At 31.3% G+C, this 27,914-nt stretch overlaps 1 protein-coding gene across 2 annotated transcripts; it reads right to left on the bottom strand.

Moving 5' to 3' along the window:
• Positions 1-7: 7 nt before the first annotated feature.
• LOC107447409 (uncharacterized) lies at positions 8-27,825 on the bottom strand. Of its 2 annotated transcripts, none has more exons than XM_087149818.1 (5): positions 25,306-27,825; positions 21,149-22,947; positions 20,145-20,412; positions 11,647-11,916; positions 8-5,590 (listed from the first exon to the last, which is right to left on the bottom strand). In XM_087149818.1, the coding sequence occupies exons 1-5, from the start codon at positions 27,653-27,655 to the stop codon at positions 306-308; spliced, it is 9,972 nt and encodes a 3,323-aa protein (XP_087005944.1). In that variant the 5' UTR covers positions 27,656-27,825; the 3' UTR covers positions 8-305. The 2 variants fall into 2 exon arrangements, with proteins under 2 accessions (XP_087005944.1, XP_087005949.1); XM_087149823.1 differs by having other exon boundaries at positions 11,647-11,910.
• Positions 27,826-27,914: the final 89 nt, after the last annotated feature.

Below are 27,914 nucleotides of genomic sequence, written 5' to 3'. Positions count from 1 at the left end.
CAAGACAAAAGTAGCAAAAAATATTTATTTACATTATTTCTCCTGGTAAACTCAGCTTACACATAAAATAATGTCTTTTCTTTTTCATATACACAGTTATTTGAAAGTAATGTTAATACAGGAGCAAACTGAAAAGAGAAAAAAGAAGCTCTGCGTCCTTCCGAAGCAAAACTATGAAAAGGTGACAAGATCAATAATTGAAAAGAGAATTAAAGGATAAATGAAGTCTGTACAAAATCTATAATGCTTTCTTGTTTCTCAAATTATAACAAAAAATAAAAAATGAAGTCTCGTTATGATTTTACCTAATGCTTAGCAGGGAGAGATGCTAAAATTTCTTTGAGGTGAATTAAAAACTGTTCATCAGCCAACTTTGCCGTGGAAGCTTCAACCTGAACTTTAAATTCTTTTTCATTAAGCATTTCTAGAACGTCAGAGGGATCACACTTGGCAACAATAGCATCTGTGCCCAATTCACACGGAATAGAACAGGGTGGAAGTATGCAGTGCTCGGGTAAAAGAGGATAAACATCCTCAATGTCTGTTTTTTCCCCTGAATCCACTAGATGAATATGCATTCCAGTAGGAGAAGTAACAGCTTGACCTCTTCTCCAAACACCTCTGTGTTGCACAGCATAAACAGCAGACTCAATTATAGGTGACTTTGGATTATCTGTGTTGTACGTAAGCTGCATGGAACTATTCAAATCTTTCAATTTTTCGAGTTCAGACACGAGGTTAACGTGCATCTCTAGGCTGCCTGCCGAGTTTAAACACGACACTTTTGCAAGGTGTTCTCCGGGTGGGATCAAAGCACTGTCCAGCTGCTGGATGATTTGTTTTTCCGACAGTAGCACATTCAGAAGCTCATTACCTTCAATTAATAAACTGACCTTATAGGGCTCTCCTTCTTGGATCACCCTCACTGCAATATCCTGCTTTGTGTTTGATGCATCCTTTAACATAGCGTCCAGAAACACTTGCAGTATCTGTTCATTGTGTGGAAGGCAGAAGGCACTTGCTAAAACACACCACAAGGCGAACGGGGGTACAGCTTTGTGCTCCTCATTTAAGTACCGGACAGCCGTCATTTCAATATTGGGGCATAAACCATTGTCTATGAATAGGAGAGTGACCAATTTCTGTTTGGTGCCTAAAACTTTTCCCCTGTACCATTCGCCTTCATAGAACACTGCATATAAATCTGAAACAGATACAGAATCAGGAATTGGCATTTCAAGAGAGTAAGTTTGTTGCAAAGATCCTTTGAATAGGCAAAGTTTGGGCAGTAGACCTTTGGGAATGGCGGGAAACACAATAGAGCCACCAGAGACAGTGATGTGAGAGACGAAGACATTTCCGTCAGATAATCTGTATGGAGGATCTGTTAGTTTACTTTGTTGGGCACATGCTTCTCCTGCAAGTTCAGAAAGCTGCCTCACAGTATTTTGTTCATTAATTGTGAAATTTTGTGGGTCATGATTGTTTACAGTTTCAGATAAATTTGATTCTAAATCACTAACTACATCACTTTGATTTTCTGAAGAATTATCTGTTATAGACCCTTCCTTTAAAGGTAAGTTATGATCACCATGTCCTTCACATTCTGCAGCAACATTCGCAGGCACAGAACATTTACCATGTGCCAAAAGTTCTTGTTTTATATCACATTCTGGTCTTTCATCCCAATCATTTTCTTCAACTACATTGCCGTCATTTTGTATTTTAATAGAAGTTTCAGGGATTATCTCAGATAGGCTTTCAGCTTCCACTTTTGGTGTGCTTTTCACATCTTCTAATCGTGCACTTTCAGGTTCCTGAGAAATGTTCTTTACTTCATTCAAATGTTCTAAACATGAACTTTCAGGTTCTTGGGAAAAGTTTTCTGTATAATTTAAATTTTCTGAACATAAACTTTCAGGAACGGGAGAAGAGTCCTCAGTACCAACTAAATAAGAACTTTCAGGTTCTTGAGAAAAATTCTGTGCATCATTCAAATGTTCTAAACAGGAACTCTCGGGTTCTTGAGAAATGTCTTCTGTTTCATTCAAATATTCTAAACAAGAACTCTCAGGTTCTTGAGAAAGATTCTCTGCATCATTTAAATTGTCTGAACAGGAACTTTCAGGCTCTTGGGAAAAGTCCCCTGCATTAACCAAGCAGGAACTTTCAGGTTCTCGAGATAAATTCTGTGCTTCATTCAAATGTTCTAAACAGGAGCTCTCAGGTTCTTGAGAAATATCTTCTGTTTCATTCAAATATTCTAAACAGGAACTCTCAGGTTCTTGAGAAAGATTCTCTGCATCATTTAAATTGTCTGAACAGGAACTTTCAGGCTCTTGGGAAAAGTTCTCTGCATTAACCAAGCAAGAACTTTCAGGTTCTCGAGAAAAATTCTGTGCTTCATTCAAATGTTCTAAACAGGAGCTCTCAGGTTCTTGAGAAAAATTCTCTGCATCATTTAAATTTTCTGAACATGAACTTTCAGGCTCTCGAGAAAAGTCCTTTGCATCAACCAAGCAGGAACTTTCAGGTTCTTGAGAAAAATTCTGTGCTTCATTCAAATGTTCTAAACAGGAACTCTCAGGTTCTTGAGAAATATCTTCTGCTTCAGTAGAAAGTTCAAAGCAGGAACTTTCAGGTTCTTGAGAACTATCCTCTGTTTCATTGCAATGTTCTAAACATGAACTTTCAGGCTCCTGCAAAGAGTTATTTCGACCATCAAGATTTAAATCTAGATCTTCATTGGACAAATTGGAAATTTCTATTTCAGGGAAGGTCTCCTTTCTTTCATTTCCTTGCTTGTTGGACGTTTTAATTTCAGATTCCACATCAGAGAGTTCACGAGCTCGTTCGCATTCACTATCTTGTAATTCAGTACTGTCGGGGCTAATATCACTTCTAGCATCATCTTCACACTCATCAAAATTGGAATTGGTCTTTTTGGAAATTTTTTCTTGACCTTCAAATGCATGTTCCGAATAATCATACTGGTCATTTTTACTGGCTTCATCCCTTTGATCTGATTCAGAGTATTCTTTTCCATTACCATAATCTAATATTTCACAATTAGTTCCATCATATATATCGGTAGAAATTTCCTTTTTGCCACCCATGAAAACACTTTCAGGTGGTTGAGGGCAGTACAAGATTTCTTCATTATTGCTCACATCTCTGGCTATTTTAGAGCTCTCATTATCATCATGTGCTTCTAAATATTTGGCATCATCCACACAAGATGCCATAACATCAGATACACCAACTTCTCCTAACATTTTACACATATGCTCTTCGTTTTCCTCAGATGGAGATATTTCTTCTGACTCTGATTTAGTTTTCAATAATAAGGTTTCAGAAATTTCTGGATCATTAGGGCCATGGTTAGTACTAATAGAATCATCGGCAGTATCATCAGGATTCTTGCATTTCTGATCCTTATCACTTTCTGGAACATTAATAGAATTTTCAGCCACTATCTTGACTTCTAACATAAGATCATTAGAATAATCATTATCTATTTCAAATTTAAACGTTTTACCATTCTCAATTCCTTCTAATATTATTTCACGACACTCTAAAGGCATATCTTCATAGTCTTTAATGGTGCAAGGATGTAGCAATAATGGCTTATGATGAAATTCTAAAGGCAAGAGAGCCAAATTTGAAAGCTCAACAGTAGAATTAACACCATAATCGACACAGAGAACTAGAGAATCAGTTTTAGACAAACTTATGATGGACACCCGATTCCACTTATCCTCTATTTTTGCAGCATACAAAAGGGACGGCTTAACCTCATCCAAAGAGGTGCTGACATCTTTGAAATGCTTCATTAATTGGGTTAGCAATTCCTCTCTTTCTTTAAACAAATCTGTGGGTAAAATATAGAATATATTTCCAATAAAGCTTTCAATAACACCATCAAATTTTCGGCCAAGAGAATTATTGAAGATGAAGATTTGAGATAAACTATTTTCATTCAAAAAATTTTCTAACAAATCTTCAGATTCACAAATTAAAGAAGTAAAACATAAACTATTTGGACTCTGACAATATTTACACAAACGCAAGTTTACAGGATTATCATAAAGACTACCATCTAGTTTTTCTCGAACTTCGTCTGGTTTTACCACTACCAAGCCTAAGGGACAAAACTTCGTAGAATAAACTGGTTCACTAAGAAAGTCTGGTAAAATTTCTCTTAAATCGTCGCTGTTTACTGTCTCAATATTTCCATAATCAACAAACTGAACTTTAATTCCTTCTTCATCACAATTTAGGATTTTCGCCCTGTACCAGTTATCATCTTCAGCATATTTAGCAACACAACAATTTGAGACGCACATGTTTTCTAATGAAGGTTGATTTTCACTATAAGCATCCTGTAATTTCTCTTGAAAATTGGCTAGATTTTCCTCAGAGTCCACAGGAACGGCAAACAAAACTATTTTCTCATTGACAACTTCACAATGCTTAACATTTACAGTAAGTTCTTCAACTTGAGGCATTTCTCGCACCTGAAATTCAGCATCCTGTTTTTTATCAGCAGCGTCGAGTAGGCTCTTTTTAAGATCGTCAGTAAAATTTGAGCTCAGATCGACTTCAGGAGGTGGAATGACTTCTTTAGCTAAGCCGTCTTCGCAAAATAACTCGGCAATATCAGAGCCACTGTGATACAATCTCACTTTATAAGGTTCTTCAGGTTTGTACACCTCCATCTCAAGCACGACTTCATCCACAAAATACTCTTCCAATTTTGCCAACAAGTCTTGGTCCTTTCCCTCAATGGCTTGAATAGCATATAAGCTGCATTCCATCGCTATGGGAGGAATTTTCAAAAGTTCTGGAGTTAGTGTTTTCAGGCTTTTGAGAGAAGATACTTCCGAATTGCCATAATCAACAAAGGTGACATATATATTATCACCATCAATTTCTGTAATGAGTGCTCTATACCAGGCTTCATCTTCACTGTACTGTGCAGCACAAGGTAAAAAAGCCTTAGGTTCTTCGAGACAGGTCGGACTACTCTCCAATTTGTCAGCACACTGAGTGTAAAGTATTTCAAGAGTCTTCATCACCGTGTCTAACTCAGTGCTCAGTTCTAAAGGCGTGACGTAAAATCTAGTGTAAGAGTCAACGTAGCATATCTTAACTGGTAACTTGGTAGATGTAAGTTTTCGTTTAGGATAGCTCTGATCTATTGGTATGGAATGAAGGGTATCTTCAATAGGTGCAGCAAGGTGATCATCAGTATAGGCTTCATCAGTTTCAGCACATGTATCCACATTGGCTAGCTCTAAATCCACTAAGACCTGACCTATGTCTTTATCTTCTTTAGATAAATTTACAACGGCTGGTATATCCTTGCATATAAATGTTATTCCCAAAACTGCATCCAGTACTGACTCTTGAAATGTATTTATCACTGTTTCAGACCACTGGTCTCCCTTGCAAGGCACAATCCCATTTAATTTGCATCTGATAGCATAGGGTGGAGAGGTGAGAAAATTTTCATCGAGTACCTTCAGGTCCTTCTTGAGAACTGTACTCACATTACCATAATCAACAAAAAGAACATCAACAGTGGAATCTGAAAATAAGAAAGAAAATGATTATTCAATTAAAAATTTCCTAAGAAAATTACTTGGTGTAATTATTTTACATGTTTAAAGTAAAAGTTTAGAAAAAAACTTAGTAGTGATTGTTTTTATCAATCAAAAGTTATAGGATATATCCATAAACAGTGTTCAAGTTTTGTGTTTTTAGACGGGCACTGCGATTTTTACCCAAAAAATCAACTTAAAGCACTAAACATAGCCGCCAACATAGATAGGAAAAAATCCAGAAAATTTTACAAAATTATAAGTTTCATTATAATTGTTGCATACTGTACTAAAAATTTTACATATAGGAAATTTTAGAGATCATTAAAATAGAAAAACTATTATATTTTCCAGTTATGATTGATATTAAACATGAATTATGTATACTCATAATTTCGAATATTAATAGGCATCTAATTCGTCAAAGTTTGTTAAAAGATTTTTTGTAATTAATTTAAAGAGATAGTTTTGAATAAAAATAAACTGAAAATTTTAGAACAATAAAAGTTTTGAACTGATTTCTATAAATGAAGTTGGCTTTATTATGTCTTACTAATACTTAGTTAAATATTCAAGCAATAATCCGTACAAAAGTTCTATTTCAATAGGGATTTTTTTTAGAAAACTTGCTCAATTTTAAGGAATTTTTTAAAATGTACAAAAAACAGGAGAATTTTAACTAAACCAGGTAAAACTGGTAAATTCAAGTAGTCTACTTAAAAATCCAGTAGAGTTGGCAACTATGACTAAATCCTTTTTTCTACTATGACTAAATCCTTTTGTGTACTCTTCTTTCCATGATTGAAACCATGATTGAAACAGGTTTTATCTCACATGGGTCCCTAATATATCCACCACACTAATTCCAAGAATAGGTGTGACCCCATCCCATTGTTTATTTTAGATTCCACAACACATCCGAAATGCTAAAAACCATCAATTTCAAAATAGCTTATCTTGTTCACGTTTTTACGGTTTTTTATTGCATTTGAATTAATAAGCTTAAAGCCATGCCTGATTCATGATTTGATCCATCATACATGATTTCCTTAAATCATCATCAGGCCAAGCACTAATTAGAACTGCCCGATCGCAATAAATAAAATTTAAGGAAATTAGAATAAATTCTAAGCAATTATATTAAAAAGCATTTGTTTAAAAAACTACAAAATTAACTACAAAACAAAACTGAACAATGCAAATTGTTTAGTTTTATAAACATATTTAAAACGGAGAGTTACTGATGACTGATGCGGCCTGAACGGAAAGTTAAGTGTCAATAACTTGAGATATGTGTCAGGGCACTCAACGTGTTAATATGCCTTCATAAAACTGTAAACTGAAATGAGATGAAAGGGTTCCCACTCAATTTTTTTTTTAAAACTTAAGGACTTTTCAATGACTTTCAAGGACCTAAAATCAAATTTTCCTATCCAGTAATATAGTTTCTGCTAAAATACATGTAAACCAAATTTTATAACTACATCGAAGCAGAAATAGTATATTTTTAATAGCACAATGCTTAATTGATAAAAAAAAGTTTATTCATTAAATTTAACAAGTATACATTGTTTAATAGTTGTAGATTGTTTAATACGCATAGCCTACAGCTAGCTACCAATGCAAATGCCTGATAGTTATCAAATTATATATATTACTAATAGCTGATAGTTATATATAGATTAGAATATTACTCTTTCAAATCACTTTGAAGACTATAAAAAAATGCCCAATTGACATTGGATATATATTTGTCAACTTTTAAAAACTGGCATCAGACAGTGAAACTTTTCATGAAACTAAAGGAAGCAAATTGCATGAAACCAGTGATTAAGTCATGGTTTGCTTCAATATTTATTTTTCTCACAATTGATTTCTCCCACACCCTACTTGTATTTTGTCATCCAATCATAATCACAGGAGAGGTAAATAAATATATGGATCTTGAACTCTCACTTTTCTGACCTTAACTATCCTTCAGAAAATGACAAATGGATAATGAAGGAAGAGAAAAGATTTTAATTTCTATAAATTCTGCTTGAATTTTTTTGCGCTTTTTTTGTTAGCATGAGTTATTTTAATTTTGAGAGAATCAAATACTTTTCAATCTCCTATCACAGAATTTGAGGACTTTTCAGGGCCCCTATTTTTTCCAACAAAATTCAAGGACTTTCAAGGTTTTTTAAGTACATTGGGAAACCTGAACAAGATGATTGAAAAAGCAAAATGATGCATAAAAATTCGCAGATATGTTTAAGAAAGGTTTATTTAACTTTTGTTTTATAAAAATACATTAGTTAAAACTGCTAAAAAAAAATTTAATACTTCTATTGAATTGCATTTACTAATTATGCTTATGATATATTTTTGGTTGAACTTTCTTTTATAGTATTCATGCTGAATTTACTTTTCTCAATACTTTCATTAATTAAAAATTTTGCATTCCAGAAACTTCAATTTAAAAGTTATCTTAATTTAGTTTTTACTAAAATTTTTAAAAAACTTTACAAATTAATCGTAATTCGTTATTGTGTAACGTAGGGGTGCACAACCTGCTGCCAGCGGGTCACTAACGGCCCACCAACCTTTTATGTGCGGTCCATGGTAGCAATCTGAACAAAAATTTTTAAAAAATAATTCAATTTTAAACAAAAAAGGGTAAATTTGAAATTTTCCAACTTACAGAATCTCAATCAATGTAGCTTTTCAATTGCTATTTTTCGGTAGTTAACGATACGTATTTAGGCATAGTTTTAAAAATTCCAATATTTTTAATACATCATTATTAGGATACACGAGTTTCAAATTCTAGTTTTGACTTCGAAATGCTCTTTGTGTGTGCCGATTTCATCGTAAATCCAATGACTTTTCGGTGGTTTTTTCTACACATTTTCACACAGTTTCAGAGGCCACAATTTTTGAAAGTTATGAAACGTTCTAGAAATTCTAATTGATATTCATAGCAAATCATTTAGATTTGCTATGAATATCATTTTGATTTCATAGCAAATCATTTCGATATAATTTGATCCTTTTCTTGGCAGTTATTGCTACGCATTTCCGCATGGTTTTTAAAATTTGTATATTTTAGCACATATTACGAATTGAGAGTAAAGAATCACTCATTTATGTAACCATTTTTTGACGTGATTTATTGGTGTCGATTTTATCGCAAATCAAAGTTTTTTCAATTGTTATTTTATTGTTGCTTTTATTGTTTATTGTTACACATTTCTAAAAAAAAATTTTGCGATAACCGGACCCTATTTGCACACATTCATAAAAGCAGCACCCTGGTTGAAAGAATGTGACTTAACGTTTATTTTATACAAATTACGAGTAATCGTTTCACAATTTTACAAAAAATTAACCTTTCACAAAATGTCTGGACAGACCCCTGTTAGCACATCAGTAAAGTAATAACTGAACACTCCCTCCCTTCAGGAATCTGGAAATTGCCAAAATGAAAGCAAAGACAATACTATATTTAATCTGTTTTTCAATGGATTTCTATCTTTCATCACCATCTGCACATTTTCTTTCTTTCTTTTTATATATATATATATATATATATATATATATATATATATATATATATATATATATATATATATATATATATATATATATATATATATATATATATATACACAGTCCTTGGCCATATTATTAGACGCCCTATAAGATTCCATGTAAAATCGTAATTATTAGGTGATACTATACAGCTTTGTTGTTTTTATGTGGCTGAAATCAGTTTGTACTTGTATATGAGTCGCTCAGAAGCCAATGCGGTTAAGTCCAAAACACAACAATTGAGAAAATTAATGTTTTTTGATACATTAGTTTTTAAAATTCTTGGTTTAATAATTTAATTAGAAAAGTGTATAAAGTCTCTTTTCGAGGTGTAAACTCTGCAAAAAAAACAAGATATGTACAGGATGTGTAAATAAAAACGTAAGTATTTATTGAAATAATGACAGCATCTTAAAAATTTTAGGACTTATACCTTTTGGCAGCTGAAAAAGATATGAAATTTACGTCTACTAGTATAGACGAACTTTTATTTTTCTCAATCATCACTAGATACAGTGACTAATAGAAAATAAACTGTTGGATTATTTCAAAAATTGTTTTTTACTTCAAAACTAGAGTGGCACTTTTCTTTGTTTTAGGAAATGAAAATAAAAAAATAATTAAAAAAAAAATACCACATTCTAAAAAAAATACTACAAAAAATTTTGGTAAAAAAATACTACCATAGTATTAAAAATACTACGTCTGGCAACCCTGAGTTACTATGAATTTCTTGTTTTTCAGTGTTACCAACAATATCGAAAGAAGAAGAATGTAATTTTTATTTCAAAGTTTATGTAAAAAAATATTGATAAAAGGTGGACTTATTCACAATGGCTTCTGAAATTATTATACAATATATTCAGAAGCTATTAAAAAAAGGGCTGTCTAACCTAGAAAAAAGTAACCAACGAGTAAATCGTTCAATAACTAAGAAGATTATTATTTATTTCATCAAAATTTCCAAAAATCAGAAAATATCAAAAAATGGAATTAACAGCATTGGCTTCTGAGCGGCTCATATGTTCGTGTATCAATTAGTTAACATTATAATGCAATACGCTAAAAAAATAATATATCAATGCAAATTGAAAGTATATAAAATGTCTTTTGAATGAAAACCCATTACATGTGTGTTTAAATATAAAAGTATTGCATATAAACCCATGCAAAACATGCAATTATTAAACACTACAGTGTGCCTATTAATTTGGTCTAATTATTATGATTTATTAATATAATACCTGATATAATAAATATTCTATATTTATATATCGTCGAATTTATATTATTTATCGCCTAATTCAACTAATTGATACACGAATGTAAACAAGTGAAAATCGGTTTCAGTCGCGTCAAAACAATAAAGCTGTATAGTATCAACTGATAATTAAGATTTTACATAGAATATTATATTGCGTCTAATAATAAGTCCAGAGACTGTATATATATATAAAGAAAGATTTTGTTTACCTTTACTTATTTTAAATAAGTAAATGGGGAGGGAGAAAAGTAAGAATGTTAAAAAATAACTGATCAGTCCCTAAGATTTGATATTGATTACATATACCAGTGTTTTCACTACAGTTCAAGAACGCGAGAATCTCACATATTTTTTTCTTTTCTCGCAATAAAAAATGATTAATGCGAGAAGACCACGCACTCTATTAATCTCTCGAATTTCGGTCTCGCGTGAATCGCTCGAATTTTGGAAAAAATTTTGTCTTCCGCCATTTTGATCAAAAAAATCAAAACAGCTACTACAAGTGTTGAGAAGAAAAAAAATGAGTTCTTTATAATAAGTTGTTTAAAGTTAGCTCTATTTTTAGCTGTTAATGAATTACCAAACTCCCTCATCGACAATTCACAGCAATTTGTAAAAACTATGCTGGAAGAACTAATAAGAAATATGAACATGGAAATAACTTCACTATTCTATAACAGAAATAATTGAAAAGCCTATGCTGGCAGATGTAGAGGATAGGAAAGCACAATGCTACCATTTTAATTAGCGATTCCGAATAGTTCAACATCTGTCATTTTGCACCCAAAACCGAATTAAAACATAATATCGTAACAGATTGACTGATGAGCATTTGAGCAACCTAATGAGAATAGCTGAAGAAAAAGTAGATGCAGAGCATTTTCCATATGATGATGCAGCAAAAATATTCGATGGCTTAGAAATTAGAAGATAATGTTAACACAGGTGGGCATTGGAAAAAAAGAAAGAAATTTGAAGATGTTAAAAATGTATTATAATTAAAAAAATATTTTTCCCCCCAAGTCTATTCGTGTTTTTTTAATTTTTAGAAATCTCAACCTGTTTTTAAGAAAGGGTGAGAAATTCTCTCCCATTTTTTTTTCTGTAGTGAAAACACTGTATACAGTCCAGTCACATCAATGTACTGGGAAAAGCATAGTTATCATATTCTGTAGAATTTTACACAAGAAAAAAACAAATATTCACCATCCAAATTTATAATCTCAGCTCTGTACCAATTTTCATCTTCAGAATATTTAACAGCACAAGCAAGGCCAATTGTTGGAGATTCCACCACGTATTGACCATCACCCAAGACTTCGCATATTTCGGACAATTCTGTAGAAAGTCCAGTTAACTTATCTTCACAACTAGCCAATTGAATGAAAAAATCATGAGGAGAGTTGACTACTGAAACATAACCTTCTTGAAGTCCTAGCGGAACATCCGGCGGCAAAAAGTTGGCAGTCTCTAGAACTAAATTAAAAAATCAGCTCTTAAAAAGCAAATTCATCAAATATGATTAGAAAATAAAAAAGTAAAATCAATGTATAAATAAAAACATAAAGCAATTTGATTTAGTGTAATCTTCTGGTTATTACAGAATTGTATGGCACCCTCCCTGAAATGTACTATTCTTGTTTCCATAGCCAGACCTCAGACTTTGTGGCAAGGGGAGTTCTTACCATAGACAAACTACACAAGATCAGCTTGTAATATGGATTTGTGGAAGTAAAATAGAATAAGTGACAGTGATTCTTACGATTGTTCAATAGTTTCTGACATTTTTAAAAATAAAAAAATTGGATTGTAATAATCAGGTACTTGTTTTGGATAATCTAATACTTACTTTAACAAAACTAATGGAATATTTACAATGTTAAGTTGATTCTTAACTCTAATTTAGAAAAAACATTTTCATCAATCAACTATAATTGAATATTTATCATCAATAGACAAATAAATAAATTATTAGTTGCATACTTTTGTACAGCTATAAAAATAGCACAGGAAAGTTTTATTTAAAATGGTTTTAAGAATTTTAAATATGTAAATATAGACATGTTAGACATGATTAAAATTTTTAATGTTGTAAAAATAGGATCTATTGATTCTGAATTAAATAGTTTTGGATTAAATAATATATATGATTTTCACAGCAAGAAAGTTTCATAATTTTTATTTTTTAATAACTTTTAGGAAATATTTCAACTCGGTTGATATTTGTTCAACAAGTTGTTCTTTTTTTAAATTCAAAAAAAAAAAAAAAAAACATTAGATTGTATGTACATTGTAAACAATAACACTAGATTGTATGTTTATTGTAAACAAAATACTGCATAATGTTTCAATAAAAAGTTTTCCTGTAAAATAAATTACTAACAATATGTCCTTATTTTAAAATTTCTATGATTATCAATGCATCTCTGCTGAAAAGAAGTTTTAATGCAAAGTTTTCTGATACAATTATCTGTTTCTTTTTAAAACAAATAATAAAAGCTATAATTTTTAAATTTTACAATTAAAAACAATTTGTAACACATCAGGATTTGTAATTTTCTGGTGTTGAAATTTTTTTTTAATTGAAATACATATTTTCTGTTAAATATTCTGATATTTTATTTGTTCTAACAAATTATTTATTTAGTAATATTACAAAAAAATCTTTTTACTTTGTTTAACATTTAAGGCTTGTTTAACAGATGATATACCATTAAGATTTTAAAAATATTTAATTTCCTTTATACAAATCTACTAAATTTTTACTTTTCATTTTTAAAATATAATGAACTTTTAAGAAAAAGGAAGGCATTGGCCCACATTGGGCTGTCTGGCCAACTATGACAATGATGAACTTTTATGAATAATTTTAACTTTTCTTAAATCAGGGATGAGATTAGCCAAAAAGCAAAAAAGCTGAATTTCCACGATAGTAAATTTTACGCAAGCGCAACCCTTTAATAATAACAGTTTAAGGTAATAAATAATGTGTTGACATACAATTGTGTACTAATCTATCATTATATAAATGATTACATTGATACTTAACATTTTTTAGTGAAAATAAAAATTACCACCTGAAAAAATAAATCTGGAAATTATATTTTTCCCCAGTTCACATAAGAGACAATTATTACTATTAATTATTATTATTAAAAAAATGTACTTCTTACAAGAATCGTGATAGTTGATCTTAAAATTGCGTGAATATATTATGGGTTTTGAAATCACATGAATATGAAACTAGATATATGATTTTGAAAATAAGAAAATACATACAGGGATATAGAATTTTTAAAACGTGTAAATACAAATCACGATTCATAATTTTTAGATGGCGTAAATACGAATCATGATGCGTAATTTTTAGATTGCATAAATAAGAATTATGATGCATAATTTTTAGAATGCGTGAATGAGAATCCCAATGCCTTATTTTAAAATCACGTATAAATACGAAAATCAATGTTTGATATTATAAACCGCATGAGCAAATCAAGACATTGAATTTTAAACTTGCGAGAATCGCTACATAGGTTTTTAAAAAGGTGTAAATACGAATCACAATATCGTATTCAAATATTAATTCAATTTTCAAATATTAATTCATTAAATAAATTTAATAATTTTAGTTTTATATGATTGTAAATTGTAATTATTTAATCAAAAATAACATATTTTAAAGATAACATCAGTGATAATTTCTAACTTATAGCTGTATATGAACAAAAAAATAGTCATCAGCATAATGATAAAAGTTTGGGTTGTCGTCAGCATAATATTAATAAGTTTGGGTTGTCATCAGCATAATATTAATAAGTCTGGGTTGTCATCAGCATAAAATTAATAAGTTTGGGTTGTCATCAGCATAAAATTATTTTCGGGTTGTCATCAGCATAATACTAAAAGTTTGGGTTGTCATCAGCATAAAATTAAGTTTGGGTTGTCATCAGCATAATATTAATAAGTTTGGGCTGTCATCAGCATAAAATTAATAAGTTTGGGTTGTCATCAGCATAAAATTATTTTTGGGTTGTCATCAGCATAATACTAAAAGTTTGGGTTGTCATCAGCATAAAATTAAGTTTGGGCTGTCATCAGCATAAAAATTATTTTTGGGTTGTCATCAGCATAATATTAATAAGTTTGGGTTGTCATCAGCATAAAATTAATAAGTTTGGGTTGTCATCAGCATAATATTAATAAGTCTGGGTTGTCATCAGCATAAAATTTTTTTTGGGTTGTCATCAGCATAATATTAAAAGTTTGGGTTGTCATCAGCATAATATTAATAAGTTTGGGTTGTCATCAGCATAAAATTAATAAGTTTGGGTTGTCATCAGCATAAAATTAAGTTTGGGTTGTCATCAGCATAATATTAATAAGTTTGGGCTGTCATCAGCATAAAATTAATAAGTTTGGGTTGTCATCAGCATAAAATTATTTTTGGGCTGTCATCAGCATAAAAAAGTTTTTTTGGGTTGTCATCAGCATAAAATTAATAAGTTTGGGTTGTCATCAGCATAATATTAATAAGTCTGGGTTGTCATCAGCATAAATTTTTTTTTGGGTTGTCATCAGCATAATATTAAAAGTTTGGGTTGTCATCAGCATAATATTAATAAGTTTGGGTTGTCATTAGCATTCTTCTTCTTCTTCTTCCTTATCCCCAAAATTAGCAGGGCTAAACTATGTCCATGAAATTCATCACCCGGAGGAAGTCGGCCACCATAAGTGTGTTATTAAGAATGTCCCTTTTGTCCAGACCTAGACAGTCCAGTATATGTTGGGGGGAAGCCTGCATGTTGTGGCACCTGGGGCAGTTAGGGTAGATTTTAATACTACCCTCAAAAGAAAGGGACTTAAGGTGGCCGCTGATAAGCCTGGTAAGTGCAGTCTGGTCCTTGCGGTTGCACCGAATGTTGAGTGCACCTCCTGGACTGTTGCTCTGGTACCAGTGATGTTTGGGGGTGTCATTAGCATAAAATTAATAAGTTTGGGTTGTCATCAGCATAAAATTATTTTTGGGTTGTCTAATGGAATTGTTTTTTATTATGTAAAATTTAAGCAAAAAGATAAAGTAGTTATTTAAAGAGGTGTCTAATCTTAATAACTGTTTTACAATTATTATTGTGTACTAAATTAATCTGCCCTTCTGGTGCTTGTATGACCTATGTCATTATCCAGGTGGGCATTGGAGAAAAAAAATATTTCCTTTTATTTATTGCTAAGAATGTTTTTATGCTATTTTTTACTCAATTTTCGAATAAATTTTTTTAAATTAAAAATAACGATTTTACTTTTTTTTTAAATTTAAAATATAAACAAATTTTAATAATAATTATTTATTCTGTTTAATTTAAATACCTATGAAAGAAAAAGGATAAATTATAAAAATAGAGAAGTTAAGCTAAAGAAGTATGAAAATTGTGTTAAAACTCTCTATACTATTTGCATCAAATTTTATTTATTTTACTAGGAGGCTCCGCCCCCTGCTCGCTAACGCTCGCCAACCCCCGAGAATTGCTACGCAATCCTATGTGGTTCACGCTGTGAACCATGGCTCTCTGCACTCGCTTGCCAATGAACACAATGTTCTAGCACAAAGACATAGTATATTATCATCAAAGACATAGTATTTTATCATCAAAGACATAGTATTGTACTTATGTAGAAGAATTCTATCAATGTTCTTATTTGCTTTTAAAAAAGTATATTAGCTATTTAGATTGTACATGGTGAAAAAATCAAAACATTAGCTAAATAAGAAACATATTAGCAAAATAAATTATCTGAGATAATAACCCTCAAAAAGTCTTTCATTTTCAAGAACACAAAAATTTGTTTTATCGCCAAATGAAATATTTTTTGGTGATCAGCATTATTGAAATCAATTTCTATATTAATTAACATTTGTGATAAAGTACATAGCATTTTAGAACAAAATAAGGATGTTTTACATACAATAAATTAAAATGCATGGCTGTTAGCATCACCCGAGAAATACCACATGGAGGTCGCCATGCTGCATTTCTAATCGGGGTGTTTTGATTTTGTCAGTTCCCCTTGCCTACTGCCAATAGAACTTTCAATTAAATTTTTTTCCAAAAAACATTTTTTTCTGCAAAGCTCTAAGAAATTAACACTAAGCATTTAGAATTTCTTTGAAAACACAATTATAGATTTGGCATCTTGGAGCAATTACTGAAAGGCTGTCAAATGACTTAACTCTGACAGGCCAACATAAAGTTGTCCATGACTAAAAACTTGACTACATCTTTAACAGTTATTATTGCACTTGATCTCTGCAATCTACGCCTTCCATAACATTCCTCAATACTTTCTTTCTATACAAAAATTGCTATTTTAGTTTGAAAAATTACATGACAATCAGCAACTGTTTAGATAATTGTTTCGTATTTGATAAGAATTTTGCATTTTATAGCATAAATAACAGCAATTATAAATAAAATTTTGATGATGAGTTAATTAACTCTTTTTCCCCCAAAATTTTTTTTTAATTAAATCCCTTTTTAAGTGATTGCTTTTGTTTGCTGTATCTTTTATGTTTGTTATATTTAGTCGTTAGTCCATCTTCAAACATCTTGTGACAAATCCTTTTTTTTTCTTCTTTGCAAGCACAGAATGTAAGTTTTGAATATATTCCCTTCCAGTTTCTCTGATGTTGTAACACTTACATATACTAATAATCGTCCTTAGAAAAACAGTCACCTTTATAGTAACTAATTTTAAAAAAATTTACTTCTTACAAGAATCGCGATAGTTGATCTTAAAATTGCGTGAATATAAATAACAATTATGGATTTTGAAATCACATGAATATGAAACTAGATATACGATTTTGAAAATGAGAAAATACAAACTGGGATATAGAATTTTTAAAACGCGTAAATACAAATCACGATTCATAATTTTTAGATTGCGTAAATACGAATCATGATGCGTAGTTTTTAGATTGCATAAATAAGAATTATGATGCATAGCTTTTAGAATGCGTGAATGCGAATCTCAATGCCTTATTTTAAAATCACGTATAAATACGAAAATCAATGTTTGATATTATAAACCGCATGAGCAAATCAACACATTGAATTTTAAACTTGCGTCAATACGAATCGCTACATAGGTTTTTAAAAAGACGTAAATACGAATCACAATATCGGATTTTTAAATCTCGTAAATAAATCGCAACACGCAAATATGAAAAGATATGTTTGATATTAAAATCGTGTGAATAAGAATCGAGATATTAGCAGATTCCAGGCTTGGGACCTCTGAAAGGCTTGTCAGAAGCAGCGTCGTTTGAACTACGAAAATCGGATCCATCTGGAGGGCGGGTAAAAAATTCGGAAAATCTTATCTGCTGCGTGTAAAGGGGAGAAAATAGGTAAAATAAGTAAAAATGAGAAAGGATTGGTAGCTATGTAGTTTGAATTTTCTGTTCCTTTTTGAAAATCGGTGAATTTTCTGAAAAAGCAGAATACTAATTTAAAAAAATGAAATTTTTAGAAAATCTGAATTTTTGATAAAAAAGCTGAAATTTAAGAGATAAAAGTGAAAAAAGCGGAAATCCGCTAAAAAACGGAAAAATCTCATCCCTGTTAAATACAATTTATATCACAATTTAATTCACAAGTAAATACAATTTTGTTTTTAATGAAATAAGGTATTTTGCAAACAAAATTAAATTTACATAACTTATAGAAGTTTGGTTTGATTTTTTGTTGACTCTCAACACTTTTAACACATAATTTCGAAAGCATTTAAAATATTTCATACAGAAAGAAACTTTCCTATCATCTTATCTTTCATGAGAAAAAGTCATAATTACTCCTTCATTAATTTAAAAACAAAGGACTATAATATTGGCGTTATATACTACATGCTATTGGCTTAATACCTTTTGGTTGCATTTCACACCTAAGAAATAAAATTCTGTGTCTGTAATGCTTTGGATAAGCTAGACACACACACATTAAATTAATGAGCATGCAATTTTGTATTTTGCACTTCAGGAAAAAAAGTATAATATATTTTCAGTTACAGGTTTTCTGGATATCTTTTAAATTTGGTTGCCAGGTGCATACAATCATACATTTGACGAACATTATAAAACAAATAGAATTACACTAGAATCATTCTGTCAAAAAAAATTTTTTTTAAATAGTCATAGGTATAACAGTTTCTAATATTTAATAGTATTTAATATTATATATAATTGTGGAATATCAATTGTAAGTAATATAAAAAGAAATGTATAGTCGATGCTCTACAAGTAAAATTTTTTCCTAACAATAAAACAATCAGTTCCAATATATTTCGATGCATTAAAAAAAACATCTTTCAATTTGATTACCGAACAACTTATGTTTGTGTGGTAGCAATAGCAGGGTTGCCACTCAAATATGGAGATAAATTTGCTGTATATATTATACACAATATATTGAAAGGAAACAATTACGGCACTCTTGAGCGAGCAATATTCAGTTATACTAGTTTACCCTTTGGCACAATTTTCTTGAGCTATCTGCGACAAAACTCTAGCACTAATATCTTTCTGTAAGATACTTTTAATAATAGCAAACATATATGTTACTAATTTAAAATAACAAAAACGCTGTGTTTACAAAAGAAAAAGTTAAAAAAAGAACAATATATATATTTCTTAATTGAACATATAATAATATTTTATTCTAATTATGGCTGATATTCTTGCATTTTGCTGAGGGAGGGGGAAGCGCAATAATTAATTATTTCTTCTCATTTTGTAAATAATCAGAATAATAAAAATCATGAAATCCACAGTAGTAATTGCTGAAAAATCGAAGACGAAATTATGCGGCTCAGGCTCCTCAAATGCGTGTTTCATTTCGAGATTTGGTCGTTATAATAAATAATATTGTATAAAAAATATCGGATATCAAAAATATGGAGAAATCAAATCAATAATAATAACTGCCAACAAGTAAATACTCTTACGTTGCCTTAAATAGTAAATACTCAAATGCACGATTTGAATTTTCCATATTGTTTGCAATATATCGGGATATTTAAAAACCATGTGACAATATATATCAATAAAACTGCCGAATATACAATCGAAACATTACATCAATTTACAACACTATAAGCGTAAATTAAGCATGACAAAAAGTTATTACGATTCAAATTTAATGAGTAAATTTCTTTAGAAAATAAAACTTTTTTTCTTTTTACTTTTCAAAAGAAAAATCTTAACGTTCTGTGACAATTTCGCCATGTCACTGCGGTTCTGCCATCGGGCTAGTTTAAATTGCTAGAAAAACCTAGAGAAAAAAGAGGAACAGTTGAACATACTTAAATAATGCCATAGTAAATTAAATAGTTTAGTACAGTTGGAATATCAACTTTCATTATCCCCTAGATTACACATTTAGTGGTCACCATTTTTTTAAAAGACGAAAATAAGAAACGAAAGTCCCTGTATTTTGTAAAGAAAAAGTCTAAATTTCTTGCATTTTTCCTGTTATTTCAGATTATTTTTGAATCTCACATATATTCCAGATTTTCCCTTTGGAGTGGCAACCTTGAATAAAAAAAGGGTTTATCTGCGGTAGAAATAGACATCTTTGATTTTAAAATTTAACAAATTCCAAAAATTTCAGCAAAAATTGTAGTATTACATTGGACTAAATAATATTTACCTGGACATGGTGAGACATCTAACTGAACAGGAAACAAGATTTCGGACACATTCTTTTCAACGTCATTTACTTCATAAAGGAGAGTGATGACATAGGCTTCTTTGAGTACTTGATCTATCTTTGCGGTCATATCCTGGCCAGCTTCATCGACAATATTCTGGAAAGCTTCACTAACATCAGCAGTACAAATAGATGATGAGCTACCCAGAAGTTGACAGCAAAAACATAAGCCATATGTTTCATAAAAAACTTGTGGTAACACGGCAATCTGAAATAAATCGTGAAAAATTACACAACAAATCCATAACCCAGCGATTGTCAACCACTGTGCAGCGACACTTTTGTGTTCACAATTTTAGAAATGTTATAATAAAAATTACAATGTTTTTTTTTAAGAGGGGAGTTTAAATTAAAGATATATATATATATATATATATATATATATATATATATACTTTAATGACTTTTCCACGCTTTAATGCAGTTAACATCTTTATTTTTGATAGTCCTGTCTCTGACTCTTAAAATGTTAAAATAAGTAGGAAATTTAATGACTATTAAAATTATTAATTAACAGAAGAAAGTAAGCTAAATATTAACTTACAAAAAGAAATAAAAGCTAACAATTAAAATAAGCTTTGCAATTAGTTACAAAAACAAATCAATAAAGAATAACAAAAAAAACAAGCTAACAATTAATAATTAGCAAAAAACAAGTTAAAAAGGAATTTTTTAGGATTAGAAGGATCGGATTTGAGTGAAATCGGATTTTTAGTATTAACCAACATAAAAATGAAAAAAGATTGAGACTATTAACTACAGAAAACGACGTGAAAGTAGTGTTGTCATTTTTACAACCAAATATAAAGGAAATTATACACACATTGATTGCTCAACTCAATGATTAATCATCTAATGATTACTCAGCTGATTAACTAAATAACATTACGATACATATTCAAAGGCTAGACTGATGCTTTATAGATTACAAATTGTTAACTTACTGCATCAGGAGAAATGATTTCAGAATTTCCATAATCAATGAAGAAAACCTCTAATTCTTTTTCTGAAATGCATGCAACAATTTGAGCTCGATACCAAGACTCATCCTCAGAATATTTAGCTAAACAATAATACCCAGGTATCAATTTTTTCAGGTTAACGGGAGTGACACCCTGCTCAACGTGTGTTTGAATGTCAGCCATCAACTGATCCAAAACATCTGAATCATCAAGAGACTGACACCAAAACTGACACGGACTTTTGACGTACGACACAGCAACGGACAATAACTGTCCTGAACTGAAAGAATCTCTTTTGGCCAACTGCTCGTCATGTTCGATAACAGGCAATGCGCCAGGTTGTTTCGCCTGAACACTATCAACACTCTTAATGGCTTCGATAACAGGCAATGCGTCAGGTTGTTTCGCCTGAACACTTTCAACACTCTTAATGGCTTCTCCAACAGCCAGCCCACTTTTTATAAGTAGTTCTGCCACATTCTTTCGGTCGACAGTCAAATTGACGACATAGTGATCATGCTCCCTCGATACAAACTCACACTCAGAATCGCCTTCGAAAAATTTGCTGATGTTGTTTTTTGACGACCACGATTTTTCTGGAGCTCTGATGCCTTTGATCTGACATTTAATGGCCTGAATGGGCAGTCCTGTAAAGTCCTGAGCAATACAACGCACTTTCTTTTTTTCAACTATCTCGGTATTACCGTAATCTACATAGATGACAGAGATTCCAGTCTTGTCCATTTTGGTTATTCTTCCTCTATACCACACAGAATCCTGATGAAACTGAGCCACACAAATCATGCCAACGTGTGGTCGATCTACGATGGCATCTGATGGTGATAACTTGCTGTAATGATGTTGTAACTGCTCCATCATTCTTTTAAACTCTCCTTCATATGATTTCAATTGGCAGAAAACCACTTGTGGTGTCAGGCCAAAGCAAACGGCAACACGTTCAAATGAACCCGGCTTTATGTCCGGGGTTTTAAAAGTAAGGTTGCTGGAAGCGGCATGAGAATTCAGAACCAATAATTTACTTTCATCTTGTAACTTGCCGTGACCTCGATTAACGAATTGCTTGTTTAAAACGTCTTCTTCGAGTTTGTTTAAGCTAACAAGATTAACAGCATAAGTGTTGGTGTTGTCAACTTCAACAAACTGGGATACAAAAGATTTTTCCAAAGTTAAATTAATGAAATCCTGAATTGCATCGGCACTCCAAGTACTGCTGTCAGGTTCTGCATTAAAAAGCTTACATTTTAAAGCTTGCACCGGCAGCGTGAAAAATTTGGACGTCAATGCTTTTATTTTTGAAACAGGAACAGAATCGGTATTTCCGTAATCAACAAAATAAATGTCACAGCACTCGGAATTAATGCCCTTTATAGAACCCCTGTACCAGGCACAATCTTCCTGAAAAACTGCACAGCACACAGAACCTATTTTCATCTGATTTAAAGTTAATTCATTCTCTTTAATTTGAGAATATTCAGTTTCAATATCCAGCATCAGTTGTTGGAGTTTAGCACTTTCTTCTTCAATTTGGCAATAAAACTCACTCGGACTAACAACATGAGACACATACACATTACGGTAGGCTTTAGGTGGAATGTTTATTAGGGTTAGCTGTTTAGGCACTTCTCGGTCTGGCGAACACCGATTTTCAGTCTTTGAGTCAGAGCTGACCAAAGGTGAATTCATGTTACCTCTTTGATCATTTGCTTGAGAATAAGAACAATCTATATCCTTTTTGGCTTTATCATTACTTGAACCAGCACCTAAAAGTAGAAAAATAAAGCTATTAGTCCTTCGTGAAATAATTAGAAAAGAAAGCAAATAGATATCTATCGCTACGTTAAATAACAATATAATGCAGAATCCTTATTATCCAATGTAATTTACATTTAATCTACATTTTCGGCTAAATAAAACTATCAGACAGATAATACTGGGTACAACAACAGAGAATCAAAAACAGGGAGATTTTGTCTACGTCAGAATTAACAACATAAAAGGGAAATTTCGAATAATGAGCTAGAAACCGATTGCAATTTCATACACAACAATAGCAAATTAAACATACAGAATTTAAATATTTAACTCCAACTACACTGAAAATTTATATACACGTATATTTACTACATACACACACAAATCTTTTCTGACTGGAAGAACCAAAATTTCACTAACACTAATAAAGCATTTTAAATCTGCTTCAAAAAAGCATTCAACAAGACTGGGGCTTAATTCAATAAAAATTAAAGTTCACTTTGAGAAGTTTTTTACGAAAGTTGAACTGAATAAAAATGCAATTAGAACTGAAGTTAAATAAGTGAAAATATTTAAAGAGCTTGATAAATGGGTTATTTACTCAGATAGACAACTTTTGTATCCTTAAGCAATATTTCTCATTAAAATATTAACTTTCATTATTTTAAGGTATGGTTTGCTTAAAATGTTCACAAGAAGTCAAAAATAAATGTGCAGAGACATTTTGTATTTAAATTACAAAAAATAAAATATAAAAACTCATTACTATTCATTGTCCCAAACATATATTTTTGAAATTTTTAAGCAATTTTTGAAATTTTTAAGCAAGCCTTCTATAAGAATACAAGTATGTAGTTGCAAAATTAATAGCAATTGTTTACAACATTCATTTATAAAGGCAATTAAGTGAAAATAATATATTGTCCGCTATATGCCATAAATTAACGAAAACAGTAGGTTTTTGACAGTTTTTACCGGTAAAAACACGGTTTTTACCTCTGTCATGTCAAAAACCAGTTTTTGACGGCAAAAACCCAACCCTGTAATTAATATTAATAAAAAAAGGGAAGGTCAAATATACCGCATTGATTCATTAAAATTGATTGATTCATTTTGCTAAACTTGAATTGTAGTAAAATTCCTCTGACAGTAATATTTAATTAAAATAAAAAAATATGGTGTTCTTAAAAAAGCTACAAAAAAAAACACATTACTATAGCGAACTATGAATTATATTTTGACGATTTCGGATTTACTTTCTATATAATCAATTTGAAATTCTAGCTGAAACCAGTCATTACGGAATTTTTTTACTATCAAAATAGAATAGAAAAATTCTGCTCCGATTTACTTGGAAGCCATCTTTCGAAAATAAATCTGCAGGGAAAAAAAAACATCTTTCAAAAAAATGTGTAATGAAAATTTCTCTGCAACAGCTTTAAGGTTTTGCAATAATTTTGCCACGACACAGAGCATTCATACAGGGTATCTGCTACATTTAAGATTTTCAAATCCATGACTTTTCATGACTAATTCCTACAACTTTTCATGACTTACCAAAGTAAATATTTTCTCTTACAAAAACGAAACAATACATTTAAAAAAGCATAATACTAACATTAATTGAAATGATAGTATAACCAAATTTGTTATACCTTGCATCTTCATATTTATAGATTTTTTAAAAAAAAGAGTTAAGGCAATAAAATAGCTGGGGAAAAAGATACAAAATCAAAAACTTTTAGAAGCATATTTTAAAGATACTTTTCTTGTTCATCAGAAAGGAAAGGAATACTCAAGATTTTTCTGTTCTCATTTTGGAATTAAAAAATTTTATGCCAATGACTGGCTTGCTTCAGCTAGAATTTTAAATTAATAAAATAAAAATAAATAAATAATAAAGAAAGAAAGAATTCTGAAATCAGAAGTTTAAAAGATAATTCTTTCTAGAAATGAGGTTCTTTCTTTCATTTTTTGAAATAATACTATAATTATTAAAGAACAAGATAAAAACATTTTATATTTAAATATAATATGAATGTGAGTGGAGATTTTGTTACAAATTCAGATATTCGGAACATCTTAACACTGTGAAATTGAGAAGGGGGGGGGGGTAAATTCCATTTTAAAAGCTAGACTTTCCATGATTTTTTAAAAAAAAATCAGTTAAAATCAGGACAATTCATGACTAATTTTGCCCAACACCGAAAACCATGACTTTCCAGGTGTGCTGAGACCCTGTTTATAGGATTCAGGAATATCACTGTATGTATTACCAGTATTTCATAATTTATTTAAATTTTTATAACAGTCAATGTTATCTTAAAACTGCTTTGCCTATTATGAGTGAAGAAAGGCAATATTACCTTGAAAAGATCTAGGAACAACCTTTTCATGCTGACGTAATATCTCTAAGACATGGACATTAGGAGAAAAATCCTCACTTAATGATATTAGCCACTTGTTGTTCTTTTCTTCAATCATATTAGCTTGAATTGAATTTTCTAACATGAGATCTCGAACTTTAGAAATGGGTGTAGCTTCTGGGTAGCTGTTAAAACCACATTCCACACCAAACAATGGATACTTAAAAAACTGTTTATTCATCGGGTGAATGTCTTTCACAGAAATTGACTCTCGATTTCCGTAATCGAGAAAAACGACTTTGCATTCGCTTCCAGAGCAAGCTTCTACTCTCGCTCTATAGTATTGATTGTCAGCTTCGTACTTGGCACAAACTTTATCTCCTGTCTTTGGTTTGAAGGTGGTATTTTGAGCCTCGCTGTAGAACTCATTTATTTCCTCTTGCATTTCTTCAAGTTTGGACGAACTCAACTTCTCAAACTGCCCAAAGAAAGAATCTAGAGAAGTAAAACTAGTAATGTATAAAATTTCAACTTCAGCAATGGGAATAACGGCCAGATTAGAAAATTTATTTCGAATCTTATCGTTGACCGATGTCGAGCTAGATTTGTCTTGAAGGACAACAGAATAATTTTTTCCCATATGGTTGTCTTTAATGTCTTTCACAAAAGCTTGAAAAGATTGCCCGGCAGTCAATTCTTCAAAATAATCTAACATTTTATCTTTTTGGGAGGATTCGGTGGGAAGATCAATGTCAGCTAAATTGCACTTGTAAGCTTGAACTGGATAGCTGAGCAATTCTTCAGTTATTTTTCTCAGATCTTTCAATGTAGCATTATCAAAGTTTCCAAAATCAACAAAAAAAACTTCGATATCTCGTTCATGATTGACTTTAACTATCTCAGCCCGATACCATTCATTATCTTCAGAAAATTTAGCGCAGACAGGCGATTTTGGTAGGCATTCCTGAAGACTTATCGGCCTCAAATCATTTCCGAAACTCAGCCTCGAGGAAATGGCGTCCAATTCCTGCTTGCTTTGCACTAATTGACAGAAGAATTCGGAAATGTCGTTGATGTAACCAATATTTACTTCACACCTCTCATTACAAACTAATTTGTTGTAAGTAAAAGGCAACGATGAAAACAGTACACTTTTTTGCATGAATGGTAAGAACACATCTTTACCGTGGTATTTTAGTAGAACAACATAAGCCTCACCAGTATGTGCCAAAATTTCACACTCTAAGGAGGGATATTGATTTAAAACTCGCCAAAAATCATCTTTTGCGATGTCAAATTTTTTCGGCATTGTACAACATATAGCTTGAGCATAGAGTTGTAAAAATCGAGGGTTCATCATCTTTAGGTCTTGAAAAGCTTTGATTTCGGTGAAACCGTAATCCACGAAGGACACGTGACAACCACTTTGATTAAATGATACAATGCGACATCTGTAATAACGCTGCTTGTGGCTGCTTAAACATGGCTGATTTAGCTGAGGTGTGATGAGAGGACGTAAATTTTCTGGTCTAGAAGCAAAGATTTGTATTTCTTCCATTAGCTTATTTAACTCTAATTCGGCTGCAGAAAGCTGCACATAAAATTTTTGTGCGTTCTCAATACAGGAAATTTTCACAAGATGAGAGGTGCTGGGATTTAGAGTATTCATATTGTAATTTGCAGTATTCGTATTGTAATTTGCAGTATTCGAATTGTAATTTGAAGTATTCATATTATAATTTGCAGGATTTGCATTTTTGATAACTGCCAAATCGTCATTAATTAACCTCTGAACAAAAGGTTCACTTTCACCTTTCTTAGCAATGCGCACAATAGGAATATTTTGGAAATTAGATATTATTAACAATGACATTGTGTTGAGCATAAGTTCATTTTCACACCGCTTAATAGCCTCCCGTGACCACTGAATATGATCACTTGGCTCAACGTCGGCCAAGATACATTCAGATGCCTGACCTTCATAACGACAAATAGGATTTTCCAATTGTCTCACGTCAGCTACGGATATTTGTTCTTCAGGCCCATAATCTATAAGACGAACTAAAACATTTGACGGTCCCAATGGTGACAAGACAACAGCTCGACACCACTGATTTTTGATTTTAGAGCGAACAGCATAATGCAATCCATTTGAAAGCTGATCGGTTCGCATAAATCCCGATGTACAGTCCAACTCCTCTTTATGGGTTAGAAAAAAATATTCGAAATTTTTCACTAATTCAATTGAATTGGGAGTCAATCCCCATATCTTTAAAATGGGTCCTTCTCCTTTTACGTGAGTCACAAGGAGCTCTTTCGCCGGATTAGGATTATTTCTATATTGAGACATTTCTATTTAATTCTCACAATTTATACGAAGAACATTTCGATTATATATATATTTGACAATTAGTAGCTATCAAAGACGAAGCTATTAATAACACAATAATATACACATGCCACAAGAATGAGACCAACAAAACAGTATAAGAATGTTTTTCTTTGCGGTTATGAATAGTTGACTGTGTGGAGCAGATGGCGCTATGGGTAAAAATTTATCGTAAGACTTCCGCATTACTGCTTCCAAAGTTGCCTAAGCTTGAAAAAGC

Source organism: Parasteatoda tepidariorum, chromosome 1 (assembly GCF_982258835.1).
Source record: "Parasteatoda tepidariorum strain Cologne lab strain chromosome 1, Ptep-v5.0, whole genome shotgun sequence".
NCBI lineage: Eukaryota > Metazoa > Arthropoda > Arachnida > Araneae > Theridiidae > Parasteatoda > Parasteatoda tepidariorum.
The sequence above is the reverse complement of the archived record's forward strand: the minus strand, read 5'-3'. Positions and strand labels throughout refer to the sequence as shown.

Excerpts from the sequence above, each read along its gene's own strand:
- LOC107447409 (XM_087149818.1), bottom strand. The coding sequence starts at position 27,655 with ATGTCTCAATATAGAAATAATCCTAATCCGGCGAAAGAGCTCCTTGTG. Across the intron at positions 11,917-20,144 it reads AGATGTCTCACCATGTCCAG|TTCTAGAGACTGCCAACTTT; the intron begins GTAAATATTATT and ends TTTTTAATTTAG. Across the intron at positions 5,591-11,646 it reads TGAGATTATAAATTTGGATG|ATTCCACTGTTGATGTTCTT; the intron begins GTGAATATTTGT and ends TCTTATTTTCAG.